The following is a 24,596-nucleotide window of genomic DNA, read 5'->3' on the forward strand; positions in this document are numbered from 1 at the left end:
TCCCATGCAGCTCCAGTCCGATGTTTGCTTACTGATGCACTGCAGAATGCACAGCAGACCAGCTGTATCTGCCGGGGGGTTCATGGGGACCTCGTAGGGTTTAAAAGCAGAAACCTGCACTTTAAAACAACCCACATGTTTATGGTGTTCTGGTTTGCATTTTAAGTTGTCATATTGTTTCTTTTTTGTAAATGTATTCCATGTTTTCTCAGCATTCACAAGCTATATTCTATATTGCTCATACAGATAGAATAAATGTTATAGCTGTAGCACAGCAACAACAGACAAATGTTATAAATGTCATTGCATTGACTTTTTGTGTGTTTCAGATATCTTAGATCTGCAGATAATCTTCTTAGATTAGCATTCGGACTGAGTACCATTTTGGAGTGAAATAGGGATCAGTTGCGCACTTGCACACAGTGATCTCACTGCTGAATGTCATGGAACAAAATCCTGACAAAATTGGGAACTTTACTTTATTGACTTCAGAGAGTGCGTGATGGGGTGGAATTTGGAATTTCGGTTGGAAGTGTGCTTTCAGCTTTTTTGGAAGAAGATTTTTTCTTTTTCTAGGAACTACCTGAGTCTAGAGACTACCTTCAGGTAGCAGGTGGAGTTTTAGTCCAAAGTAGACTGTACCTAGACTGGGAGGGCACCTTCTAGGTGAAAAGAAAACTTTTAGAAAAATCATTGACTGACATGGGTCAGGGTTAATGTTGACTTGTCTGGTGTACGCTGTGTGTCTTATAAAGCATTACATGTTACTCTTTCAAAAGTGTGCTCTGCTGATGGAAGAACAGCAAGCGGCTACTTTTAGGCCTCTGAAAAACAAACTTCACATTTTTGCCCCCAACACGGAGATTAAAATTTTAATGTTCTGTATGTGTGTGACTGTAGACTCAACTATCTTATACTGGAGTGCGATGTATTTCAAATCTAATCACTTCAGAAAGAGGGTGAGGAGACTAAGTGCTGGTAAGGGATTCAAAGTAAATCATCCTGTTTGAGACAGAGAAGTTCTCAAAAGGGAGGTTATTTGATCTTCTCTTATTTTGCTCTTGGATTATATATATTAAAAAAAATTACACGTTAGCATTTAAAGAATTTGTATCTCTGTGCACCTTATGTCAACCAGCTAGCCCTACATTTCAGATGCAGTGGCATTGAATCTACTTTTGTTCACAAGGCGGCTGTACGGCTTTCAAACTGTCATGGATAATTCCTTAGCTAAGATACTTTGAATTTTGGTGCCGTGTTTTCTTGTGAATGCTCAGGAAAGACAGATGGCTTTTGTATAAATGAATGAGATGAGTCCTTTGGTTGCAAATAGAAACCTGCATTTGGCATAAACCCCTTTCATTGTCAGGAGGCTGGTAAGCATCAGGGCACAGGGCTGTAGGGGGGGGTTTGCAGCATTACAATGAGATGGCCTTGGAGATTTTAATGAAGAGTAAGGAGCAAAAGCATACTGTAGCATATGGGCAGTGAGAAAACGCTTCAGCAAAGCAGTTCTGTTCAGTACTTCACTGTGCATATTTTGTCCTTGTTTGTTTTAGTCATCTATTCAGAGCTTAGCTGTTCAGTAGACTAATACAATAGATGTTCTGAGAGGAGTCAGTATTCCTTCAAAAGACGTTGAAAATAAAATGGTGTTTGGAGGAGTTGCTGGTTTTTTGGGGGAAGCAATTTGTAAGGTCAAAAGTGGGGATCAGTCATCAGGGATCTGTCAGAAGGACCATTTTCAGGCAAACCTGATTTCTGGATACCCAATATGTCCTACCCTGCTGCATTTCAGTCATGTCAGAGTTCAAGATGAACCGTGTAGCTGAAGATCATGAATTCTGGAAAAGAAAATTAAATTGAGGGATGCTGTGATATGCCTTATGGTATTTGTGTCTTTCATATGTTCAGTTTGTGTTAAGATACCCATGAAGCACTCTGCAATCATAAAAAGCTATGGGCAGGTTCCCTTGAGTGTGTAGATATGTAAGCAATATATTCCTCTAGGTGGCTGAAAGCTTTTCAGGTAGTATGGTGAAAGTTGCCTTTACTGCTTTGTTTGGGTTTGTTTGTTTTTGTTGGGTGGTTGTGGTTCCCTCCCCACCCCCAGTTAAATTGATACCGATGCACATTTGTGGGATATTTTTCAGTAAACATTAAGCTATAGCAGATGATGGTCTTTATTACCTATTCTTCTTGATAAGTGTCACTAAGATGGAAATCAATGGTTTCCTACAGCAAACTGGAGTGTTTGGAAATGTAGAGATTTGTCCTATTGCTTTCCATTGTGAATTACCAAAGATTTCTTCAAACTCCTCCCCATCTGAGAACAAGGTAGGCTGCTGTAGCTTTAGGGTGTATTAGGGTGTAGAGGATTCGTGCTAAAAATGTCTCTTGGTACTTTGTTTTCTTTCTTTTCTAATTCAGGTATCGGAGCTCTCTTAAGAAACGCTCTTGACACACTGTGGTGTGCTTTGGATTGTTTTAAACAAGCCTGGGCTTTGGTAACTGGGCACTCCGTATCATTTTGACACATTTTTCTAATATACAAAATTTGAACCCTCATAAGTAAGTTTTTAGGTTTGCTTGAACAAATAATTCCTTTTGGTGGGTCACAGCCAGCCTGCCACGTGTACGGACTATTTCTTTTTGTCCCCTCAAGATTACTTTTATTTTTAATCTGAACAGCTCTCTGCATAGGCAAAACTGGGAAGTTAAGTCTTTGTATCACTATTCCTCTTTTAATTTTTTTTTTGTTTTCAAAATTTATTAATTGCATATTTCACTCTCAAGGCAAAAAGGGAGTGGTTAACCTGAAATAAATAAATAGGTAAACCCAAATTTAAAGTTGAATCTGAGCCTTGAATGGCAACAGAATGCTATTAAAAAGATAAAAGTATAATTCTGTTGCTGGAATATTCAGAAATCCTGAGAGAGGTGCCAGCCGTCATTGAAATTCACCCATAAAATTTATTCAAGACTAAATTCAGTGAAGTACTTTCAGACACCTTCTGAAATACATATTTTCTTTTCTTTTTTTAATCCAAGGCAGCACCAGGTGAGCCAAAAGTCCACTCTTCAGGACTTCAGGCCTCCTTATCTGCCACTGCATGATCCGTTATTTACTGTTCTTTCAGGGCGAAACTTTAAAAGGATTTGAATGAAGTTAAATGTCCAAATCCCATTCGGTTGTGTGCTTAATCAGATTCTGGGTTTTTTAGATAAAGGAAATCATGTTTCCTTTTTATTCTGCTTATTGACTTCACTGGAAATACTTGGGTCCTTAAGTAATAGGGTCTAACTGCAGAATCTGTTTTTTTTTTTTTGTCAAATTAATTTTGTCAAATTTTCATCCATATACATCTTGTTTTAGTAGGTAGGGATGTTACGTGTTTTTAGAACGGAATCAGGTTTTTTGTGATGGAAGCTGAACATCATGAATAAAAAGGATAACTTCTTGCGTTGCCACTCTTGTCATCTGTAGCTGAGTGTATACATGAAAAGTATTCACAGGAAATCTTGTATTGAACTGAACGGAACGAGTTACCAGCGTTAACAGATGTTGGCTATCTGTTACTTGCTCCTATGTTATTTGACAAGGAGAGTGCTAGGGTGGCCTGGCTGGAAATGACGGCTGTTCCTAACGGAACATCCTTTCCTCCCTATCTGCAACCTGGCATCAGAAGAAGTTGTCAGCCTGGGCTTGGAAAACGCACAGCTGCACATGTGTGTTAACTGCCTGGGTGTTCCTGGTAATTATTTTTTTAGTATATTTTGATTACATGTACAGAAAGATGACATAATATATAAACTGTTATTTAGCCTGAGAACTTGCATACTACTACTCCTGCAGTCTCTCTTTATGTTGGTAAGAGACATGTTATTTTAATTAAGAGGCTGTATACCCTGAGGAGGATCATGCTGAGTTAAGACCTTGGTCCTGAAATATTACAAAGTAGGGAGAGGTTACCTATGACTGCCCTGGAAGTGTGTGTGTGTTTCTTTTAAATCCTCTCCATATTCTTAAAACAAGCCCACCTAACCTGAAAGAAATGCAAGCTATTCCTGTTAGACCTATGTCGAGCCAGAGCTCCCTATGCGGAGAAGCGGATTCTGCTTCTCCAAGTTTTCTTCTGCAATGAACAGCTGGGTTTTCTCCTTGAAAGGCCGTGCTCATAGGTTAGCTGCTCCAAATCTAGAACTGAATGCTATTCCCAGCAAAAATGCTAACATTTGACAGAGATTTAACTTGATTTATAGGTTGATTTGTAGGTTACACCTGCTCCGCCACTCATTCCTGATGAGATTCTAACAATGTGCTGGGGAAGTGCAAGAGCAACACAGAGCTGTTGGGCATATTCTCTCCTGCTTGGTTTGGGGTTTTTTTTGTTGTTGTTGGGGGGGGGTGGCGGGGGGGTTGGGCGGCATGGATATTGGAGAGTGTTGGGGACATAGAAAAGCAAAAGATTTATGGGAAACGGGAATATGGAATATTCCAGGGTATATTTGACTCATTCTTGAAAGTGATTGTCTGAAGGAAAACTTGATTATTTGTTCATTTCGTGTTTTGAGAGCTGAGGCAAAAAAAAAACCCCAAACAAACAAAAAACAAACATAAAAGGAATAATTTCAGAAAAGAGTTGTTTTTAAAATTTAAAATTAGCTGTTTCTTGAATATTGACTTCGGAGTCCACAGGATATAAAGGTAAGGTTTGCAAAGGTTGGTAAAGAAAAAGGGAGATTTGCCCTGTGTATGGCTGAGTTCACATACAAACTAGTGTGCTTATTTTGAAGTGCAATGATACTTTTTCTAAGTATGGCAGCCCTAAATCTTCAATTCAGTTTTGCATTAAGACTAACAACTTTGAAGTATTAGTTTCTCCAAGGGTTGAATTGACTGTAAAATGTAGGAAAAATGTCCTCAATTAAGAGATACGATGTAATTCTTTTTCAAACTAAATTGTTTTTCTCTGTTCTTTTAGGGTATAAAGCCAGCAAGTTTTGAGAAAGTTACTGATCCTGAAATTAAGGAGATAATCGGAGAGTGCATTTGCAAAAATAAGGAAGAAAGGTTTGTTTCAAGTAATCAAATTTCATATTAAAAAATGTGTATGCAGGGATTTCAAAGCTGTCTTTGGATTTTTGTTCTGGCCTCTGGGTCTCCCGTGTTCAGGAGAAAATACGGAATGGAGATACAAGTACAAATGATTGCCTACTTTCCTGCCATATAATGTCAGGATAATTGAATAAATGCTGCTGTTGTGTGTCTCAGCTTCAGAGAATAAGGTCAGAAAGCATCGTTGTTGATGTGTGAGCTAGTGTATTCTAGCACGTTCTGGCATAGCTGTCCGTAAAATCTCACTCAGGAGGTTCTGTGTGGAGCATCAAGTGTAGCAGAGGTCGACCACGAATGGGAGATGGTCGATTCACCACAAGCTGTTAGAGCAGATTCCATCGACTCATTAGCCTTTGGATATGGAGACAAATTGTGCCTTGGTTTCAGCTTTGGTTTTAAAGCCTAATCTTATACTGGCCTCTCCTAGATGAATTTGGCTTCTGTTCGGCATTTCATAACTTTCACAAATACAGTTTTTATGGACCTCAACAGACTACCTAGAAGGAACCTCTTTTTTTTTTTAGTACTTTTTAAGCTCAGATGCTCAAGTGAAGTTGAGCAAAGCTATAATCTGCATTTCTGCACACACTTCTGGTGTATGAATATTGCTGAAGCTTTGTGAAATAGGAAACGTCATTTTTTCAGCAGTCCTCAGTATGTCTTTTTTGCTAAGGACACAAATTTGTTAAGGATGAACGCCAAACGTACTGGAAATGTTTTCACCTTTAACAGCAGTTTCTTGTCACAAACCTTTTTGAATTTGCTCAAAGCCTTGCAGTATTTGAATATTCTTTATATCCATTGCAGATATGAAATTAAAGATTTATTAAGCCATGCCTTTTTTGCTGAAGATACTGGGGTAAGAGTGGAACTTGCAGAAGAAGACCATGGTAGGAAATCCTCTATTGCCTTAAGACTCTGGGTAGAAGATCCTAAGAAACTGAAAGGAAAACCCAAAGATAATGGAGCCATTGAGTTTACTTTTGATCTGGAGAAGGAAACTCCTGATGATGTTGCACAAGAAATGGTAAAATAAACTTCTCCTAACAAAAATGTACACATATAAAGTAGTGCATAAACCTCAAATGACAGCGGGAACAAATCTGGTAAAGTAACTTCCACTTAAACCATTCCAGGTGCCTAGTTTAAGCAGTTTGTGTTGATTTTAGAATGAATGCTGCGAGAAAGGGGTAAATGGGAAAGAACTAATAACTGAAAAATACTGTTTACCAAGTATGAAAACAGATGCATGAAATGGCATTTCCAATTGCTTAGGGACTATTCTATATTTTGAAAACTTTTGCCAATTTCCGTTAACTGTTGAATGTCTTTAAATTTGTTTGGACTCTTTTTAGTTTCAGACAGCAGCTTGAAATAAATTAGAAGAGTTCAAAAGTTCAATCACAAAATATTCTGCACTGAATTCTTGAAAACACTTCTTTCCATCTTTTCTGTCAGTGTTACTTAAGAGGAATATAGATGAGGAAAGTCTGTGGTCAGCCACTCTTATCAGCAAACATGAGTAGGAAACTAGATTTAAAGCCCACTGCACAGCATTAGGAATAAGCTTTGGATTTTTTAATAGATAAATTTAACTTGGTGAATTTCTGTATCTTCATAACTTGTGGGGTTTTGTTAGAAAAACTATTTTATGTTCTGGTTTCGCTATATAGTCCTTGAACTCATATTTTAATGATGTCTTCACTGCAGTTGTTTAGGTTTTCTAACGTCATGGAGACATAGAATCAGTAAGCACTGAGTCAAGGGTCTGAATTTTCTTGTGCTTGCAGAAATGTTCCTATTATAATCTAAATCCCAAGGGATCCCATTTAATGATGTTGTCATCACCACTCATGTTCTGCTTATGAGGCACTCGTTTTGGTAATGTTGCCTTACTGTGCTTGGACTCATCACCGTGTACTCCAAATTTAGTGGGAGAAATTCAGGCTCCTCTGTCTTCTTGTCATTAGTCTGCTGCTGCAAACACTGTCCAATATTTTTTGAGCAATGTATTGTTACAGAACGAATTTCTTTTAAAAGTTGCTCTGGTACAGTTAACTTGCTGTTATATTTTGCATTTATATATTTATGGAAACATTTGGAATTTTGAAGTTCTGTAGGTTACTTGGCCCATAGTTGTTGTATTTTGTTTTGAAGAGGAAATAATTCTTGTAAAGAGTATATTTAAAAGGATCACTCCCAAACTGCTGTGATACTATACCCCTTCCCAAAGAATTTTAAAACCTGTGTTTTACTATTACATTAACAGTTACCTAAGTGACTGCCTATGAAATGCTTTCAAACTTGAGGCTGTTGGGGGAGGGTGTAAAGGAGGACATTTATTCTTAAATGTCTTTTTCTAGCCCTTATGAATTGTGGAACATCAAAGCCAAGTGCTTTCATCAATTTGTGTCGCTTTATGTGCTGTGGAAGAGAAGAGTGCAGGAGACCTCTTGAGTATGGGGAATTATTTGTCATTATTGATGGGTTTTCAGCAGTCAGGCATTCCAGCCTCTCCAAATGATGTGGGGCAAAAGGAAATTGAAATGTTGTGGTGGGTTTGCAACCTGAAGTTACCTTTCACAACCACTGGGTACTGTAAAATAGCATGTTGTCATTAAACTTTAACCATTCTCTAGATAGAGATGTAGGAATAAGAATTGTTTAAAAAAATTGATAATGGGGCAGGTTTTCAGTGCCTTCTTGTGAAGCTTTTCCATAAAGAATCAACTGGGCATGTTAGTTACTACCATACAAGGTTCTCTGGACCTGTGTGGTTCTTCTCCCGAGTAACTCCCTTGTGTCATTAGCATTTGCAGGATCATCAGTTCAGGAATGTCAGTAAGGTCTGAGGGCATAGGCAGTGGAAAATACCCATATCCATCTGCAGCAGTATTTTAAGCTGCTTTGCACCTATTAAACAGTGAAAATCTAAACTGTAAGACTGTGTCATGTCTGGGCAAGAGCAAAGAAGGAAAACCTCTAGATTTCTTCCATGTATGTAAGTGCTTCCAAATCTGTAGAATATGCATGTTAAGAATGTAGAGGGAGCAGACAAATCTCTGGTAGGTCATTATTAATCTAAAATTCGTACCCTACGCTGTAGGAGATTATGCAAACAAATAGCATAAAGCTGATTTTCCATTTTATCTGTTGAGCAGTTGAATTCTGAGAAAGCCCGGTCCACTTTTCAGTCAAATGTGAACAGTCTGCATTTGACTCTGTGATAGGCTTTTTCTTTATAAAAGCCAATCAATACTGACTGACCTTACCATTTAAGGGAGGTTAATTTGAGACAAAATTCTGTTAACATCTTTTCCTTCATGACTTGCTGTGATATCAAGCACAGCAATTTGGGAAACTGTGTATACTGGAAAGGTTAAGGTAATAAATTCTGGTTTAGGGGTAATATGGTTTACTCCAGTTGCATTGTTCGAAGAGGATTTTTCAAAGGTGTTTTTTTTCCTCTTTTGACTATTCTGTTACTCTTTTCAAAAGGAAAAAAAAAAGGAACTCATCTGCGGTTAAACTTGATCTCTTCTCAGTGGATGTTAACTGATGAATAAATTCACCCAATATATATTCAGGTTTTAGAAATTACGTATTGTTGCTTTAAAATGCATTAGGGATAGAAATTTTATTCAAAAAAAACCCTATCAAGCTCTTGAGTTCCTGTTCTTGTGAGGAATAAATCTGTAACTCATGTTTATTTCAAACTGATGTTTTCTCTGTTAGGAAGAGATTTGAGTAATACGTGTGTATGTGTGCAGATTGGTGCACACATAATCTTGCTAAGTTTGTGCCTCCTCTGTAGATTGACTCTGGATTTTTTCATGAAAATGATCTCAAGATAGTTGCGAAGTCAATACGTGACAGAGTAGCGTTAATACTATGGAGAAGAGAGAGAATTTGGCCTAGGATGCAGTCAGAGGAACGTCGGGACTCTGAATGTCTGGAGAAGTTGAAGACGCCGCATGCGCAGCAGGTCCAGGTCACCTACCTGTCTCACACTGGTCACCATGTGCTGTCAGAGTCGGAGGAGCCCGAGGCAGACCAGCATCCCTTTCAGCAAAACCTGCCCACCAGCGTCACCTCCGTTGCATGTAAGTTAGTTTTCTGTGCGCACTGTGATGAATGTCCGAGGGTAAAAATCAACAATAATCTGAGCTCAGCAATGAGATGAGCTGCTGTGCGTGTTCTTGCGCAGTAGTGCAAAGTTACAAGAGTCTCAGACAGATGTGTAACAACTCTGAAAGAAATAAAGTTTCAAGAAAAACTGTGTTGCATAGAGATAGTTCCTCCTTCGGTAGCAATAAATGCAGAAAACAGGATAGCTTTGTAAATGGAAAACCAAGGAGACCTGCTGCTAGACACAAAAAACTATGTGTTTTTTTGTGTCCAGTTCTGGGCTCCCCAATTCAAGAAAGACAAGGAGCTACTCGAGAGAGTCCAACGGAGGGCAATGGAGATGATGAGGGGACTGGAGCATCTCTCTTATGAGGAAAGGCTGAAAGAACTGGGTCTGTTCAGCCTGCAGAAGAGAAGACTGAGAGGGGATTTCATCAATGCTTAGAAATACCTTAAGGGGGGGTGTCAAGAGGATGGGGCCAGACTCTTTTCAGTGGTTCCCAGCGACAGGTTAAGGCACAATGGGCACAAACTGAAACTCAGGAAGTTCCATCTGAATGTGAGGAAGACCGCCTGTACTTTGAGGGTGACCGAGCACTGGAGCAGGCTGCCCAGAGAGGTTGTGGAGTCTCCTTCTCTGGGGATATTCAAAACCTGCCTGGACACGGTCTCGTGCAACTTGCTGTAGGTGACCCTGCTTTGGCAGGGTGGTTGGATGAGAGGATCTGCAGAGGTCCCTTCCAACCCAGACCACTCTGGGATTCTGTGTGATGGGATCAAAACTAAGTTTGTGCAAAACACCATTTCAGAGCCTGCAGAAGCTGAATTGGTACCAAACTGATCAGGGCGACTGGTGGCTTTTCCAAATAATGTTGGTAATGTGAAGATGTCTATTCAAAAGCACACCTTGCTGAAACCAAAGCACTGGAGTTTCTTGTGTTTTACAAGTTATTCTTGAAGGCTGGCATGAAGTTTTTTGTGAAGCTGTGCAAAGATCTACAGCAGGAAAAAAAAATTCCATCTCTGAATGTTACATGATGTCATTCAAGATTTCCCTGTTTTGTGGGAAATACTAGCTGTGGTTCAGTCACGCATTTTGGGAGCACCACACCTTGTGGATTGATGCTGTAATTATTATTGGGGTCCTTAGGTCACAATGCAGGTGGTCTCTCTGTTCCTCCAGGCGCTCTATTTTGTCCTGAGCTCATGGCCTTGAAGCAAGGGGGTTGTTTCATCTTTGTTACGGCAGTTCAGAGTGGGTGGTTGCTCTTGTTCATCCAGAACCTGGTAGCTAAAAGCCGATGATCTGCCAAGACTTTACATTCCACTGGGGGCTGATTGGAGAGTGATCGCCAGGCTGTTTCAAGACAGGTGGATTTACATCTCCTGTTTTAATTCCAAGCACTGATTTTGGTCTATCTCTGAATAAGAAACTACCTGGGTTTGCTTGCAGAGCTTTTTGTTTCTTTGTTTTATTTCTGAGCATCAGACTTATCTCCAGCAAACAGTAAGGCATGAGGAAATAGTGGTTTTATTTCCCTAAAGTAACTTGTCCCTGGCTCTGTCCCCTAAAATCAACCTTTGTTACCGAGTCAAGCTCTGGTATTGAAATCTTAATCTGTTTATTCTTTTAAACATCTTGAAGGAGATGTTGCCAGATATTTTTAGCTTGGAAGATTTTAAATGTTATGATAGTTCTTTTTTTTTGTAGCCAGTTTTTCTGATAAAATCTGATGTACCTATTTTGCTACTAAACTATTATTGTAATGTTTCTGTTTTACTGTTCTGGACTTTTATGTAAGCATATTTAAATTAAAGATGCATTATCTTTAGCAAAGAGACAGCTGCTGCTTTAATTCAGGTACTGTATAAATTGCTATACAGAGGTCTGCTTTGAATACTAAAATAACCAAGCATGCCTCTACCAGAAAATAAACCTTTACAAGATATGAGAAATGTCCACATGTGCATAACACTTGCAATATTGCAGTATTTACAAAGCTTTTTTTCTGAAGCTAAGTTGATCTCATTTCATTTTTTTGGATCCTATACATATTTCCTGCTATCGGATTCCTTTGAGAAACACCATAATTATGACTCTCTTTGTTTCCAGTGGTACAGTGAGGCTACTTGTGCTTCCCATGCTTCTGCTGGACATGAGTTGGCAGAATTTTATACTACATGTAAACCCCCCAGTTTATTTCCTATTCCTCCTCAAATGTTAACCAATACTTGGTATTATTTGACAATTGACTATAGAATGTCTTTCAACATTTTCTTAGTGATGTTAGACCTAAGACCTCTATAAATTACTGTTCTAACAATTCATATAATAATCTGGGGTTGAATGTAAAAATGTAAACTAATAAATTTCTGTAATGCATGTTGTTCTATAAAAATCTGAGAGTGACTCACAGCTTTTACTTTAGCACTGTACCATCATACTCTTTTTTCCCTTGAGGTCTTAAATAATTGTTTGTAATAAAATGGAAATGTGTATGCGGCAGAAATCCCTGCCACCTTAGAGGAGGGCCATGTTCACTCTTTTTGGAAGTGAGCTGAATAAATACAGGGGGGAGTTTAATTTTGCAAAAAAAAAGTTGGGAGAATAGTTTGTGAGTACTGAGGAGAAAAGTCATCTTTGGTGCTGTTAAATAATTTGTTACTTAAAAGCCAAATATGTAAAACCTTATTTGGAATATGGAAAAAAAGAGAAGATGGAAAGTGCTGGAAAAAGAGATAGCATTTAAACTTAGCTGTAATTTAAGCCATTTTTTGGTAACTGTGTTACAGTTTTCTTTCTGTTTAAATTTTAAATCTCTGTTACAAGCTCTTTGTCTTTTGGATACTTACAGCTACAGTCTTGATTGTGTCATTTCGTTTCTTGAGAAGACAGTAGCTTATGCTCAAGAACAACTGGGCACCTGTACCTTTCAGGCTTCAAAAATCATGAAAAGACATTTTAAAATCAGTAATACTCAATGGTACAGCTTTGTTTCCATTGGACAAAAGATACGGTGCTTGCCCAGTACCCATAGCTGTGCAATTCTGCAAGTTAGCTGGGCAAACACTCTGCACAAGAAACTCCAACAGAGCACTGAATGTGCTCCTGAATCACTGCAAACCTGTAAATTTTGTTACCTGTTCTTCATCTTGAGGTGTTGCTACATACTCAAGTAGGGTATGATTTGCTGAACTAATGAAGTGTACAATGTAAAGAATTTTGTACCTTCGATGCTACTAATTAAAAAAGGTGTTAAAGTCAGTGCATCCCTGGAAGATCTAACTCTAAAAGACTCCATGATCTGCTATGAACATTACAATCGGTAATTTCCTTTCATCCTCCAAAATCTATAAATATCTGCAATTCTTAATGTCAACCTTATGCCCTTTAAAGGAAATATCAATGTGCCTAAAATATCCATGAGGATGTTTTTTGGCTTAAGAGGAGCGGTATGTGCCTTTTGTAGAAAATAACATTTGTGTTGTATAATTTATTTATATAACCGAAAGGGCTAGGGTAGTAAAAATGCTAATTATGTAAACCAGTGTTGACTGCTCTAAAATCATTACTTGAACATTTGGAGTTGCTGAGCTTTTAATAAAAAAGATTGTTCTTTCAGCCGACAGCACATTTGACAGTGGCCAGGGCTCCACTGTTTATTCGGACTCCCAAAGCAGCCAGCAAAGTGTCATCTACTCATCTTTGCCTGATCCTGTACCTCCTGCTATCCAGCGGGTGTATAGCCCACCTGTGAGCGAGAGCCAGGCTGTGCCCCATAGCCTTCAGCAGCTGGGGCACTACCAGCAGCCCTCAGGAGTAAGTCTAAAGCTTTTTGAAATCATTTTGTATCCTAGATCATACTTAGTGGCTCATTTATACTCTTGTTTTCAGTACGTATGGATTCCAGGGCTTGCTTTATAGATTCCTCACTCACTCCTATCGATGGTGACTTGTGTAGTAATACATTTCTAGCTGATCTGAAATGTGCACTTAGTAGATGGTGTATAGCTAGCTGTATTTGCCATTCTGAAGAAATGCTTCACTGGCAGCTCTCATACTTTCAGTAAAAAAAAAACTTCTTATCAATCTGTTGTCACTGAACTACATTAGTAGCTTTGAAATGATTAGTTATAAACTCATGCATGTAGTTGAGAACAGTTCTGTTTGGTTTTGTTCACTGTCAGTATAGCCACACGTTATCGTTCATTCATTTGTTCAAGAGCCTCTTGGGTCTGATGTTTCTTCCAGTTGTGACAAAAGTCACAGATCCAGTCTGTGCCTTTCTGGCTCTGGATTTGGATTTAATCTTGCACAGAGTCGACAATGTGCATCCATTACTGAGGCTCCAAAATCAAGCACTGGTAGCCCAGTCAGACGTTCACACTTGCTCCCATTTTTATGCTGTTATGACCTTGACCAAAAGCAATTAATGGAACTACTGGTGCAAGAACAAATGCATGTGAGCGAACATAAATCTTCAGGTGCTTCCAGTGAGAGGCATGATGTGAGTGTGTTAAGTCCTTCAGAAGCTGTGGCAACACTGTGTTCTGTTTCCAGCCTGCGCCCATCAGACTTGACAGGCACCGTTTGTGCTGCTTTTCGCTGCCACAGCGACCATGTCATGGCTTTGACTCCAAATGCGACGTCCTTTCCCCAAGAAGCGGGAGAGGAAAACGCGTATCTGCAGACTAGCGAAGAGGCTGCAGGCCCATTGCCTCTGGTGGCACTGGCGACCTCTGCAAACCTTACAGAACCAATGTCTCGTCAGATGTGCCTAGCCGCTTTATTTCAGTCTGGTCAAGATCAAAACATGTCAGAAGTCTTGATGCTTGTTGAAAGTGCTCTCTCCCCAGGTAGCCAACTCCCAGAAAACTCAATGTCTCAACCTCTTCCCCAAATAAGCAGGCCATGTGGCAGAAACTTAGGCCTGCCTCTGTTACATGAGTCGTTACAATATGTAGTTAGCCAAAAGACTCGTTCTTCTTCCATGAGATCTTCAAGAGTTGCAGAAACCATTCTGCCTTCTGAATCCTCCAATGGCGGAGAAGCCAACGTGTCTGGATTGTCCCAGACCTATTGTAAAGTGTGCACTGGCAAAACACCGCTGGCAGAGAGCAAGCTGGTGACTGCAGTGGAAGCAGCCTGCCTAGTAAAAATGACAGTAATGATGTAACAGGTTAATTATTTTTTTGTTTATCCTATCTGACTTAAGAAAAAAATAAAATCCAGGACCAATGTTTTTTTCCTGCTTGATCCACATTTACCCTGCGTAATTGTGAAGTGCATAATTTTCCCTGGTTTTACCTTAAATTTTCCAAAATGCCTGCGAGAAATTCTGAACTGTGTTTTGTGAGTGCATTGACACATGACTCCATTTACCTGAAGGAAAAAATTCATCCTTGGCACTTGTAGCCAGCTCCCTCCACTGTGGAAATCACCTTTCCTTTGGGATGCATCCTTCCTTGTTTCTTGTTCAATGGAAGCACTCACTTAATGACTTTAAATACAAAGCTCAAAAAGTACAGCTTGAGCAGAATCTTTTTCATTAAATTGAGCTGTGCAGCATACTCTTTTAGAGCAGACTCAATCTTTCCATTGATAGGTTTCAGCAATTTTAACTTAAATACGTTACTTTTTTTCATGATTGAGTGTTTGGAAAGATAATAACCTGTATTCATGAGCAAAATATTTCTCATAGCTTTTTATTTCCTGATGGAGCTACCGTATTATTTTTCTTCCTGCTGTAACTTAGGTAAGAAGTTCCAAAGTTTGAAAATCTGAACAAACACAGGAAACAAAAGTCTGACTCAAAACCTTCCATTTTCCAAGGGGGAAAAAAAAATCACTGTATTTGTTTGGGAGATTATTTACCAAGATAACAAGCACATAACTGGAGCTATAGTAGGGTTTGGGTTTTTTTTAGGCTTATGCACCTCAGTCAGACGTACTGTTTACTTTTAATTTATCTGCTTTGTCTCAACTGAACTTTTAGAGAACTGCTGCTGTTAAAAAACCTTATCTGAATTTCTTTTCATTTTTATTTTCACTTCCACTGTGGTTTTACTTTGTTTCTTGTTTCTCTATTTGTTTTCTTGGCATCCATTTCAAGTAAATTACCTGCTTTTTTGGAAGATAAAGATTCTTGATGAAATTATAAAAATGATGTTAAGATAAATTTCTGTTTCATCCAGTTAACAGCTTGTTGCTGCTGTTGGTATATTCTTAGTCACTGTGTATGCGCTTTCACCGGTTTTACTGATCTGCATGCTTGCTTCCAGAAAGAAATGCAATGTAGTTTGGTTGTCTTATTTGGAATTTGCTGACTTTTTCCTCGTTTTTAGATTTTAAGTAACTTTCCATTCCTTGCAGATAATTTTTCATAGGGTTCCCCCGGCCCCCTCTCTGTTTTGAACCAAGTACCCAGTAGACTATTTACTTGCAATTGTGTTCTTGAGGAACAGTTGTAGAGGCTCTTAACATGAGGGTTGCTCTTCTCTAAAGCAGTGCTCTCCCTCCCGCAGCCTGGCCTCCCCGCAGTTCAGGCCGCACCCGCGGTGGTCTCCCAGCGCCCTCAGCACTACCAGGAGCCGGCAATACCATTCCCCGTCGTCCAGCCCACCACTGTTCCCTCCCTGCAGCTGGGGCAGCCGCAGCCAGTACTGACCGGCCAGCAGGTAAGAGCTTGGCAGCTGCCAAAAAAAGCGCTTTTCTCATTTCGTTCCTTACCCGTTCTCAACTCCAACCCATACCTGTTACAAGCCTGAGGTGCTTGAAACTCTTAAACTGCCACTTGAGAGACGTTGGGATGGGGCAAAGGGCATTGGGTTTAAGGGATGGCTTGAGGACAAACGTTGTGTGATACCTTAGAACATCTTAATGTAGTTTAAGACTTCTCTTGCATTGTGGCTTGACAGCATTGGTTTGAAGCCTTGCATTGATTTCATTGTGCTGTCTTGGTCCTTAAAGATCCAATAGTTTTTTATTAATTTTGCGTTACTATTTGACACCTCCTTTCTAAAAGGTTAGAAAGACTCTGTTGCCTGGTGTCAATTGTCATTGAATCCTCAGCGATGCTGCTTTTCGAGTTGTACACACGTGTTAAATATAATTCAGTACAGGCATCTAGCCATAGCTTTATCTTCCGAGAGAAAAGTCTGCCTCTCTCTGAATTGCCTGTCTCTAAATAGTAATTCTTTGTGCATTTTGAATTATCAAATTCCCCCCAAAACCTGTGTTCCTGGAAGGTATTTACAAGTCACCTCTCTCGAGCAGCTGAGGGGTGGCTGTGAAGGCTGCGATTGCCTTCTTGTGCAGAGCTGGTGGCAGCCCATGAGGAATGTGGCCACAGACCTATACGGCACGGTCGTTTGTGGCTCTTTTTTGCGATTCTACCAAAAGCTTGGCTTCCTTCGGTAGAAACTGTTGACGGGACTGGGGAGTGTCTGTATACCTTGTGAGTGGCATGTATCATAGCTCTCCAAACCTTTTTAGTTATCAACATTTATCTCACAGGTTGCCTTTTTTAAAAGCATGCCCTATTCTTCTGAAAGCATCAGTATAGGAACAATGTCATTTGGTCTGCTTGAAAAACATACGCTTATGTGAAGGTTTGTCATATATCAGGGTTTTTTTTCTAATGGGCAGGGATATTCTCATGGTTCTCTCAGCCAAAAATTTTACACTTCTGCAGATTTAGGACCTCACCAGTCGCACAGCATCTCTCTGGAGCTGACAGTTCAAAATCTATTGTTTATTTTCCCCCATGAGTAAATGCTGGTTTGGAATAGAATATTTGCCCAATTTCTTTCACATGCCCTTTCCTCACAGCATTGCTGTCTCTTGAAATAATTCTATCCCTGATAGTAAAAGGATTTAATAACTGGTCTGTCTTTGTTTTCTAATCTTGCCAAGAATCCCAATAAGACTGACTTTTTACAGTATTATTATTACAGAAGTAGATAAAATGATAAAGTTTCTGTGCAGAACTTCCCAGAGCACTTGTGTGCCTCAGAGACAGAAGTAGGTCTGGTGTTCACCGAGTCTCCAGGCACGATGAGCAGTGGAGGTCTGCAGTCTGCTGTAAATGAACAGTAGGGCAGGTCAACAAAAGAATGGGAAATCAGGGTGAGGAAATTCATCTGCCTAGCAGAATAAAATGTATTGATCTTGTATGAATATACACTGATGGCTCAGACACATGGGATCAGTGTTGCTTCTCCTGATTATCTTTTTTTTTTTTAGCACAGTTTGAGTATCTGTGCATTTATAATGTTAAGGTTATAATGAGGCTAAGTTAGCATAATTCATTTGGATATTTTCCTCTCCCTATGCTTCATCCAATTCACAAGCATTTTGTAAGACACAAGTGGGATTTTAAATGGAGGCGTTAGGAAGCTGCTTAGTTCCCTGAGCACAATTTTTCTGCTTTTAATGCAGTGTCCTCTCAAGCTGAAGGTGGGTTGAACAGCCTGTTGTCAGCGTGCTCAATCCTCGGTTATCTGTGGGCAGCCTGTCTGAGCTGCAGATTAACCCAGCCGGGGCTGCTGAGGTACCTGAGCTGGCTTTGGTTGCCAGCAAGGTTTGTTAGCTCCAGCCCGGCACCGCGTGCCTGTGACTGTTCTGCTCCTGAGGTCGGGTTGGGTCTGGCAGGAGTTTCCCTTGTTGCAGAGCTCACATGGTGGCACGAGTCGGGTCTGCTCGAGTTGTGCACACGTCTTGAATGTAGTTGAGTATATTTACTGAATATATGTTTATATACGTGCCTTGGGTGGGTGCCATCTCAACCGGTTTGCTTTGTCTCATCGGCAGTGCCAGGCCAGCTCCTGCTGAGCTGCTTGTGTCAGCTCTGCCATTCCCTTGAGTTTGGGATTTTTAATTGGGTAAATGTCCTTACTTTCCCAAAACCTGGAATGACAGAAACTGCAATATAAAGCCATGTGATTGGTTTTTTTTTCTTTAATATGGCAAGAGGAATACTTTGGCAGGACTAATAAATGCTGTAGGAGCTAAGCTGGTGCTGTGCAGAGTTATTCAATACCATCTCCAGCATGTCTTGCACTGCTCGTAGCATTTGGTGCATTCAGCCCCAGACACTCAATACTAGTTGCCAAATACTGTTTTGTTCACTGATCCTTGTGTTGGAAAAAAAACAATTTGTGGTTGAATTTTGGCTATTTAAGGGTGGATGACATCTTGCTTCCTTGATACATCTTCTACAGTTTTATTGTATTAATACCTAAAAACTGGTTGAAGAATCCTGCCACTAAAACAGTGCAGAGCAAAATATGATACTGATATACAGTGGAAGTGGCCAAGGTGAAAGATCATAGTGCTTGACTATTCATTTTAAAGTTACCTTTTGACCATTGGCCATGGCGTTAAGTTCTACATGCTGGAGAGCCTGGATGAAGCAGTCAATCCTGTGGTCCCAAGTAAGTTAGTCCAGAGCCAGCTTGGTGCCTCGGTGCCATGCTTCTGAAACAGATGATTTTTTTTTTTTTAAAGTACTTTCAGCATTAATTAGAGTAACTGAAGGAGGAAATACAGGTAGCATGGAAAATGTGAAAGTTAGTTACTGATTATTTTCAGCTTTAATGCAGCTTTTTATTTCTGTTCTACTGTATAAAATCTGGCAGGGCAGTGGAGCACTGTTTTCCCTGGAAGGACAAAAATGCTTTTTTGGCTGCCACATTGTTATTATAGCACCTCAGAAGTAACTGGGATCCAGCTTTTACTATAATTATTGTGTTTTATTCATGCGTCAGATAATAAGTCTTGTATATTTAAATGCCTACTATGTTACGTAGTCAGCTTTTGAATGCCAAGATTAGCTGGGTATAATCTGTGTTGTAGGAATCTTTGAAGTTAGTAGGTGGGGATTTTACAGGGCCAACTAGAACAATCTCTGGGATTTAAAGAGTCTGAGTCATTACAAATAACCTTTCCAAGACAGTTAGAACTTGTCTTTTCAGGTAACGTATCTTGCATTTAAATGTGTTTTAAACATAGGTTCTTGTACAGTGTTTAAATTAGGAGCACCCTTCTCTTTGATAAACTGTCCCTACTCCCAGTAACAATTCTGTTCCGACTGTGCGGCCTGCGCTAGAAGGAGAAACGGGTGGCTGCATCCAGCAAGCTGGTTCTTTTGCAACATACAGGCTATAACCTTTTCTTTAATTCTTTCCTTTCCTAGCAGCAACCCATATCACAACAAGCTTCTCTGCAGCAGGTGCTTGCCAGCCAGCCGGTTTGCCCAATCCAGCCTGCAACCCATCTGTTACCCCAGTATCAACCGCAGACCTCTCAGGTGGCAGCTAGCAGTACACCACTAAAACCCCTTCAGATTTCAACCGTGCCACAGCTTCCACCCGTGGCCCCTTCCCAGGTAACAGCTTTGAAAACTGTGTGTGAATACTACCATTTTGAGTAAAGCTTTCCAGCTAATAATTAACATGATTTGCAGTTTTTGTGTGGCTATTTTGAATGCATGCCAATTTAGTTAGTCTGTAAGAGTATAGCTTTTTCCAAATTCCTGTGTATTTCTTTATTCTTTGGTTTTGTTTGGTGAAGCAAAAATCTCCTTTGTGAGTAATCCTGTGTCATGCCTAGAGAATCCAGATAATGGCAGTTACAAAATTGCAGTAACTGCTGCTTTTTTTTTTTTTTTTTTTTTAACTTCCCCTCTGGCATACTCTCTCCTCCATCCCAGGCTTAAGAGCATGAGAAGTTGCCCATTTTTTTTCTTTTTCTGAACTCCTTACTTCACTGTTTTCCCCATCATTCACCCACCTCCACCTCCCTAGCTCTTAGCCTTGTTTTGGTCTCCGGTGGCAGGAACGGACCCTTTCCTTGGCCTGGAAGGGTTTATGTGCTATTATTGTGTTTGCTAGTGACAGCCACCATGGTGTGAAGCAGCTTGTGCCGAAGGGAAGAAGCAAGCTGCTTCCATGATAACAGGGTAGTTATGGTCTGCTACGTCACTGGGAAGTTTTGATTGTAAAAATCTTTTTATGGACTCTTCCATGCTGCCTGGGTTGCAGCCAGCCTGTTTAAAAAGAAAGGTTTTAAATTGTCTTACTTTCATTTTGCATGAAAGACTTTTGCATTTTGTCTGGACTGATTCCTTTTAATTTCTGTTAAAATGAAAGCAACTTTTAATTAGTGTGTTGCTTGAACGCTTCAAGCTAGCATTAGAAATAGTTTTAAGCTTCTAAGGTATAAAAACATCCCCCCGAAATGAATTTTTTTTTTCCTCTTTTACTAATGATTTAAGCATAAACCAATTGTTACTACTGTTTATAAACCTCAGGAAATGAATGGAAGTGATTAACAAACAGACATAATTATCATCATGGCACAGGTGATTTTTACGTACTTGTATGGCAAATGAAACAACTTTGTACCATCAGTGAAAGCACTTGCAATTTATGTGATATTATATTTTTTTCAGATTCCTCAGTTTCCTGTCATTCCTGCAATTACTCCTCTGGCAGGACTTGACAGCCTTCCTCCAAACCTCTCTGATATACCTGCTGCAAACGTGCCCCCCATACCTGCTCCTTCTCAGTATTTTGCTCCAGCGGTGATTTTACCAAGCCTCCCCATGAACCCCACTCTACCTATGGCACCAAACTCCCCTGCCCTCCCCATGCAGGCAGTCAATCTTCCTCATACCACTGTGGCTTCTTTGGTCTTGCCCTGCCAAACGATAGTGCCAAATATGTCGGCTGCTACGATACCATTGCTTGCCGTGGCTCCGCCAGGAGTGCCAGCGTTGCCACCACATCACGGGGTGCCCCAGCTCCCCCAGCAGCAGATGTACCCGACCACCTTCCAGCAGATCATTCCGAACGAAGCGCCCTCTCCCCATCACACGCAGAGCACGCAAGCAGTATCCCAGCCGCAGCAACCTCCACCTCCTCAGTCACTTCAGCCAAGCATAATTCATCCTTCAGAACAGACTCTGTTTGCGCCTGGGGCTGGTCACCAGGTAATCCACTGGGCATGGGGCTGTGTCAATGCCGGACCGCAGGGTGGTTACGGAACGTAGGCATTCCCGGGGCTTGCTCCGTTGCCAGTGCACAGTGGGGAGGTGTTTGGCCTTGCTCTTAAGAGGGGTTGTTAACTTCTCGACCTCCATCCTGGAGGTGCTTGCTAGAGCTGTGAAGTCAGGTGGAGCCACGTGAGCTTTTAATCCGGGGACAGGTGATTATCGAGGATATAGGGAACAATCTAATGGACTTTGGAAAGGGAGCAGACAGAAGGACTTTTGGAATTCCCTCTTCCCTTCTCCCATCTCAAATATGAAGGAAGTATGAGCTGTCGTTCTCCTGCGGCAGGAGAAGAGACTGAGCCATGATGGCGACAGCACAGCCTTGCCGATGCCTTCGCTCCAGTCTGCGCAAGATGCGTGGGCTGCTGTAGCCTCATGGCAAAATATGGGTGAGCTGGCAGGAGTGATAGAGTTGTTTTGATGTAGAACTACTTTAAAACAGTAAAGGGAAATGACCGTTTGATAACGACTTTAGAAAACTGTGTGGAAGAGGTCTATCAGACAAGAATGAATTCTAGCTGCAGACCCTGTCTCCCTTTAAAAGAAATGAAGCCTAAAATGGAGCTTCTAATATTAGCACTATTTACAAGAGAACTGGTTCAGAACTTGTTCACAGAGTCTGTAAATACTTCTATTGCCACATTTGTGATATGACAACATGAAATGCAGTCTGACCCAAGCAGGAGAGAGCGCTCAATCTGTTAATAATAGCATTCTTGAAAATCTGTGTTCTACCACATCACTTTGCCATAACATATTGATTCATAACATCCCATTTCAACCTGCCATATCATGGCATCTTCAAAGTAGTACACCATTTTTAAATTTCTCTCCTCAGATGTATATTTGGTGCAGAAATACTGTTTGTGAAAACGTAGGCAACACTGAGCCCCAGATAATTACCGCTGAGCTCATTAGCCATAATGCTTCCAGTGGCTTTAGAGGGAATTGTATCAGGCCCATCATGCATGGCAAGCACCAAAACTGGAGAACTGATATTCCCAAACTGTCCTGACACAGCCATTATCTATCAAATATGCACAGAAGAATTGCCTAATAGCTATTTTTTCATCCTGAAAAATATTATTACGAACAACATGGACAAGTAGAGAGGAATATTCAAAAATGCATTGTTCTGTGTTTTAAAGTACTTTTGATGGAGACGTATTTCTGTAAATAAAGGCTTTCCAATGCAGTGCTGTTTGGGCAGTTGATGTTTAGCACCTCTGAGTTTAGTTTTGCCCAGGTAAATATACATTGAAGCATTTTGTGAATTATTCTAGTTATATAAGATTTTTTTAAAAAAATTTTGGTGCTCTTCTGCAATGTACACCATGGTTGCTATTCTAACAATCTCCACTTAGGCAGTCGTGTAACTGTTATGTGTTGTGAAGCACACCGCATGTTTATTTTTATCTGCATTAAAACCTGGAATAATAATTTCAACTCATATCCAGAATCGGCAGAGAGCATACAGTAATGAAATTGTGTGGCCTAGTTATCATCTGAGTCTTGGGTTTTTTTTCTTTTTCTTTTTAATATGTTCTCCAAATAGTCTAACTATCTAGATGATGATACTTTAAAAAAGTAAAAATTAGGCAGTTTTACCTAGTACTAAAAAGCCCTTTTTCTTCCATATTTTTCTTTCTTTCCTTTTTCCTCTTCCCACAAGCTCAGTCCCCTTGGAGAAACACATGATGCGCCTAAAAGGAGAATGTTCTGTTCTTAAATGTACAGCTCAGAAAGAACTGTTATGCAGAATAACAACATATTCTCTAAGGTAGTTGGCATCTGATCGCATCAGTCCAGTTCCCACAAAGTGCTTACGCACACGAGTTATTTTCATGCACTGAAGAAATCCACTGAGATAAATGACACTTCCTCTGTGCGCGTAACACAAGGAAGCATTTGCAGGATCGGGGCCTTGGTGCTTAGCATGTCAAGAGTTAAGTTGTGTCTTAAATGTTTAAACTAAATGGAAAACAATGTGTTCTGTAAGACACTGGTATATATACAGTAAAAAAGAGTTAATTGTGTGGTCTATACCAGCTACTGGTTCTACATATATAGCAGATTTTTTAAAAATAGTAATTTAGATTATGGGTAGAGTGTATTTTTCTCTGCATGGACATTGTGGTGGTTATTAATAACCTAAGATTTTAATTTCTTGGCAAAAAGAAATGGCCTTGTTTCTACAAATTAAAGAGCACCTGAGCAATGGACACATTGTTGTAATTATATAGGAAGAATCCTTAGATTTTGATTTGGTCATTTCAAAGCAAGCTGAAACTCTTTAAGTAGTTCCCTTTCCAAGCAGAGACCACACAAATACAGTCTGACTGCAGAATTACAATCCTTTCTCCGTGAACTCTGGTGGCTTTAAGTACCTTGTAATGTAAGTCACAAGCACTCTAAGCAGAGATTTGTTTTAATAGCTGTCTGTTGTGTTACAGCAGATTACTGGACACACTCAGTATGCTTTGGAAGCTGGAGCCCAGGTGCCCGTGCTGCCTGTGCAACCTTCGATAGTCATGTCACCGCCTTTGCAGTTGCAGCCTGAACTGTTACCTCCCCGCGCCGCTCCAGAAGGCATTTCACAGATTCATGGCAGCCTTGCTACAGCTAGTCCGCCTGTCCCCATAGATCACTGTCTGCCTCTTCAGCCTTCTGGCCTGCTCCAGCTTCAGCCCGATCTTTCCCAGCCGCTGGGTCAGCAGCTCCCAGCTCCCTGCTCAGCTGTCCAGGCAGCCGCAGAGACATCTCAAGAGGTAGAGCCGTTTCCTCGGAAGTAACTTGCCGACCTCACCCTTAACCTGCATTCTTACTCCTTTGTGAAATAATGGGCTTATTTCACAAGGGAGATTATCGCCTCTCACCATATAGAGCCGCTTGTCCTAGGTGCTAGCTACTCTGGGTCAGCAAATAATTGGCCATTTCAAATGAAGCTGGAAACTGCATGTTGTACCTTGTGAAATGTCTCCTAGAAGTAATGAGGCAGCAGGACTCAGTACCTCTTTATCCGTAGCTGAGCACAAACACGGAGATAGAAATCACTTTCTTTTAGGTGCCGTGGGTCAGTAAGAAACTGTTCTATAGAGTTTCATCCATGTTTTGTCGAGTCTTGTTTTTTTAAATGTGTCCAGCGCTTGTGCAACCAGCCATCATTTGCCTTAAGAAACTGCTTCGTAATCTGATTCTTCACTATGTAAAAGCTCTTCATGCTCCTCAACTTGAGCCTTGCTCGCATTTCATTTAGTGTTGTATCCTCCTGTATTGCCTGAATTCTAGGCTAG

At 40.4% G+C, this 24,596-nt stretch overlaps 1 protein-coding gene across 1 annotated transcript in view; it reads left to right on the top strand.

Annotated features, from left to right (window-relative positions):
* The window catches only part of WNK2 (WNK lysine deficient protein kinase 2), a gene marked incomplete at its 5' end in the record, with an annotated part of 34,632 nt that extends 10,537 nt beyond the window's left edge, over window positions 1-24,095 (top strand). Inside the window, 8 exons of the mRNA XM_009706516.1 lie at window positions 4,986-5,074; window positions 5,927-6,146; window positions 8,934-9,222; window positions 12,871-13,067; window positions 15,773-15,925; window positions 19,447-19,635; window positions 20,701-21,240; window positions 23,757-24,095. Coding sequence (XP_009704818.1) covers window positions 4,986-5,074; window positions 5,927-6,146; window positions 8,934-9,222; window positions 12,871-13,067; window positions 15,773-15,925; window positions 19,447-19,635; window positions 20,701-21,240; window positions 23,757-24,095 — 2,016 coding nt within the window. The remainder of the gene's footprint in view (window positions 1-4,985; window positions 5,075-5,926; window positions 6,147-8,933; window positions 9,223-12,870; window positions 13,068-15,772; window positions 15,926-19,446; window positions 19,636-20,700; window positions 21,241-23,756) is intronic.
* Between the last annotated feature and the right edge of the window lie 501 nt (window positions 24,096-24,596).

This window comes from Cariama cristata, unplaced genomic scaffold (genome assembly GCF_000690535.1).
Source record: "Cariama cristata isolate BGI_N322 unplaced genomic scaffold, ASM69053v1 scaffold10168, whole genome shotgun sequence".
In the NCBI taxonomy this organism is placed as follows: Eukaryota; Metazoa; Chordata; class Aves; order Cariamiformes; family Cariamidae; genus Cariama; species Cariama cristata.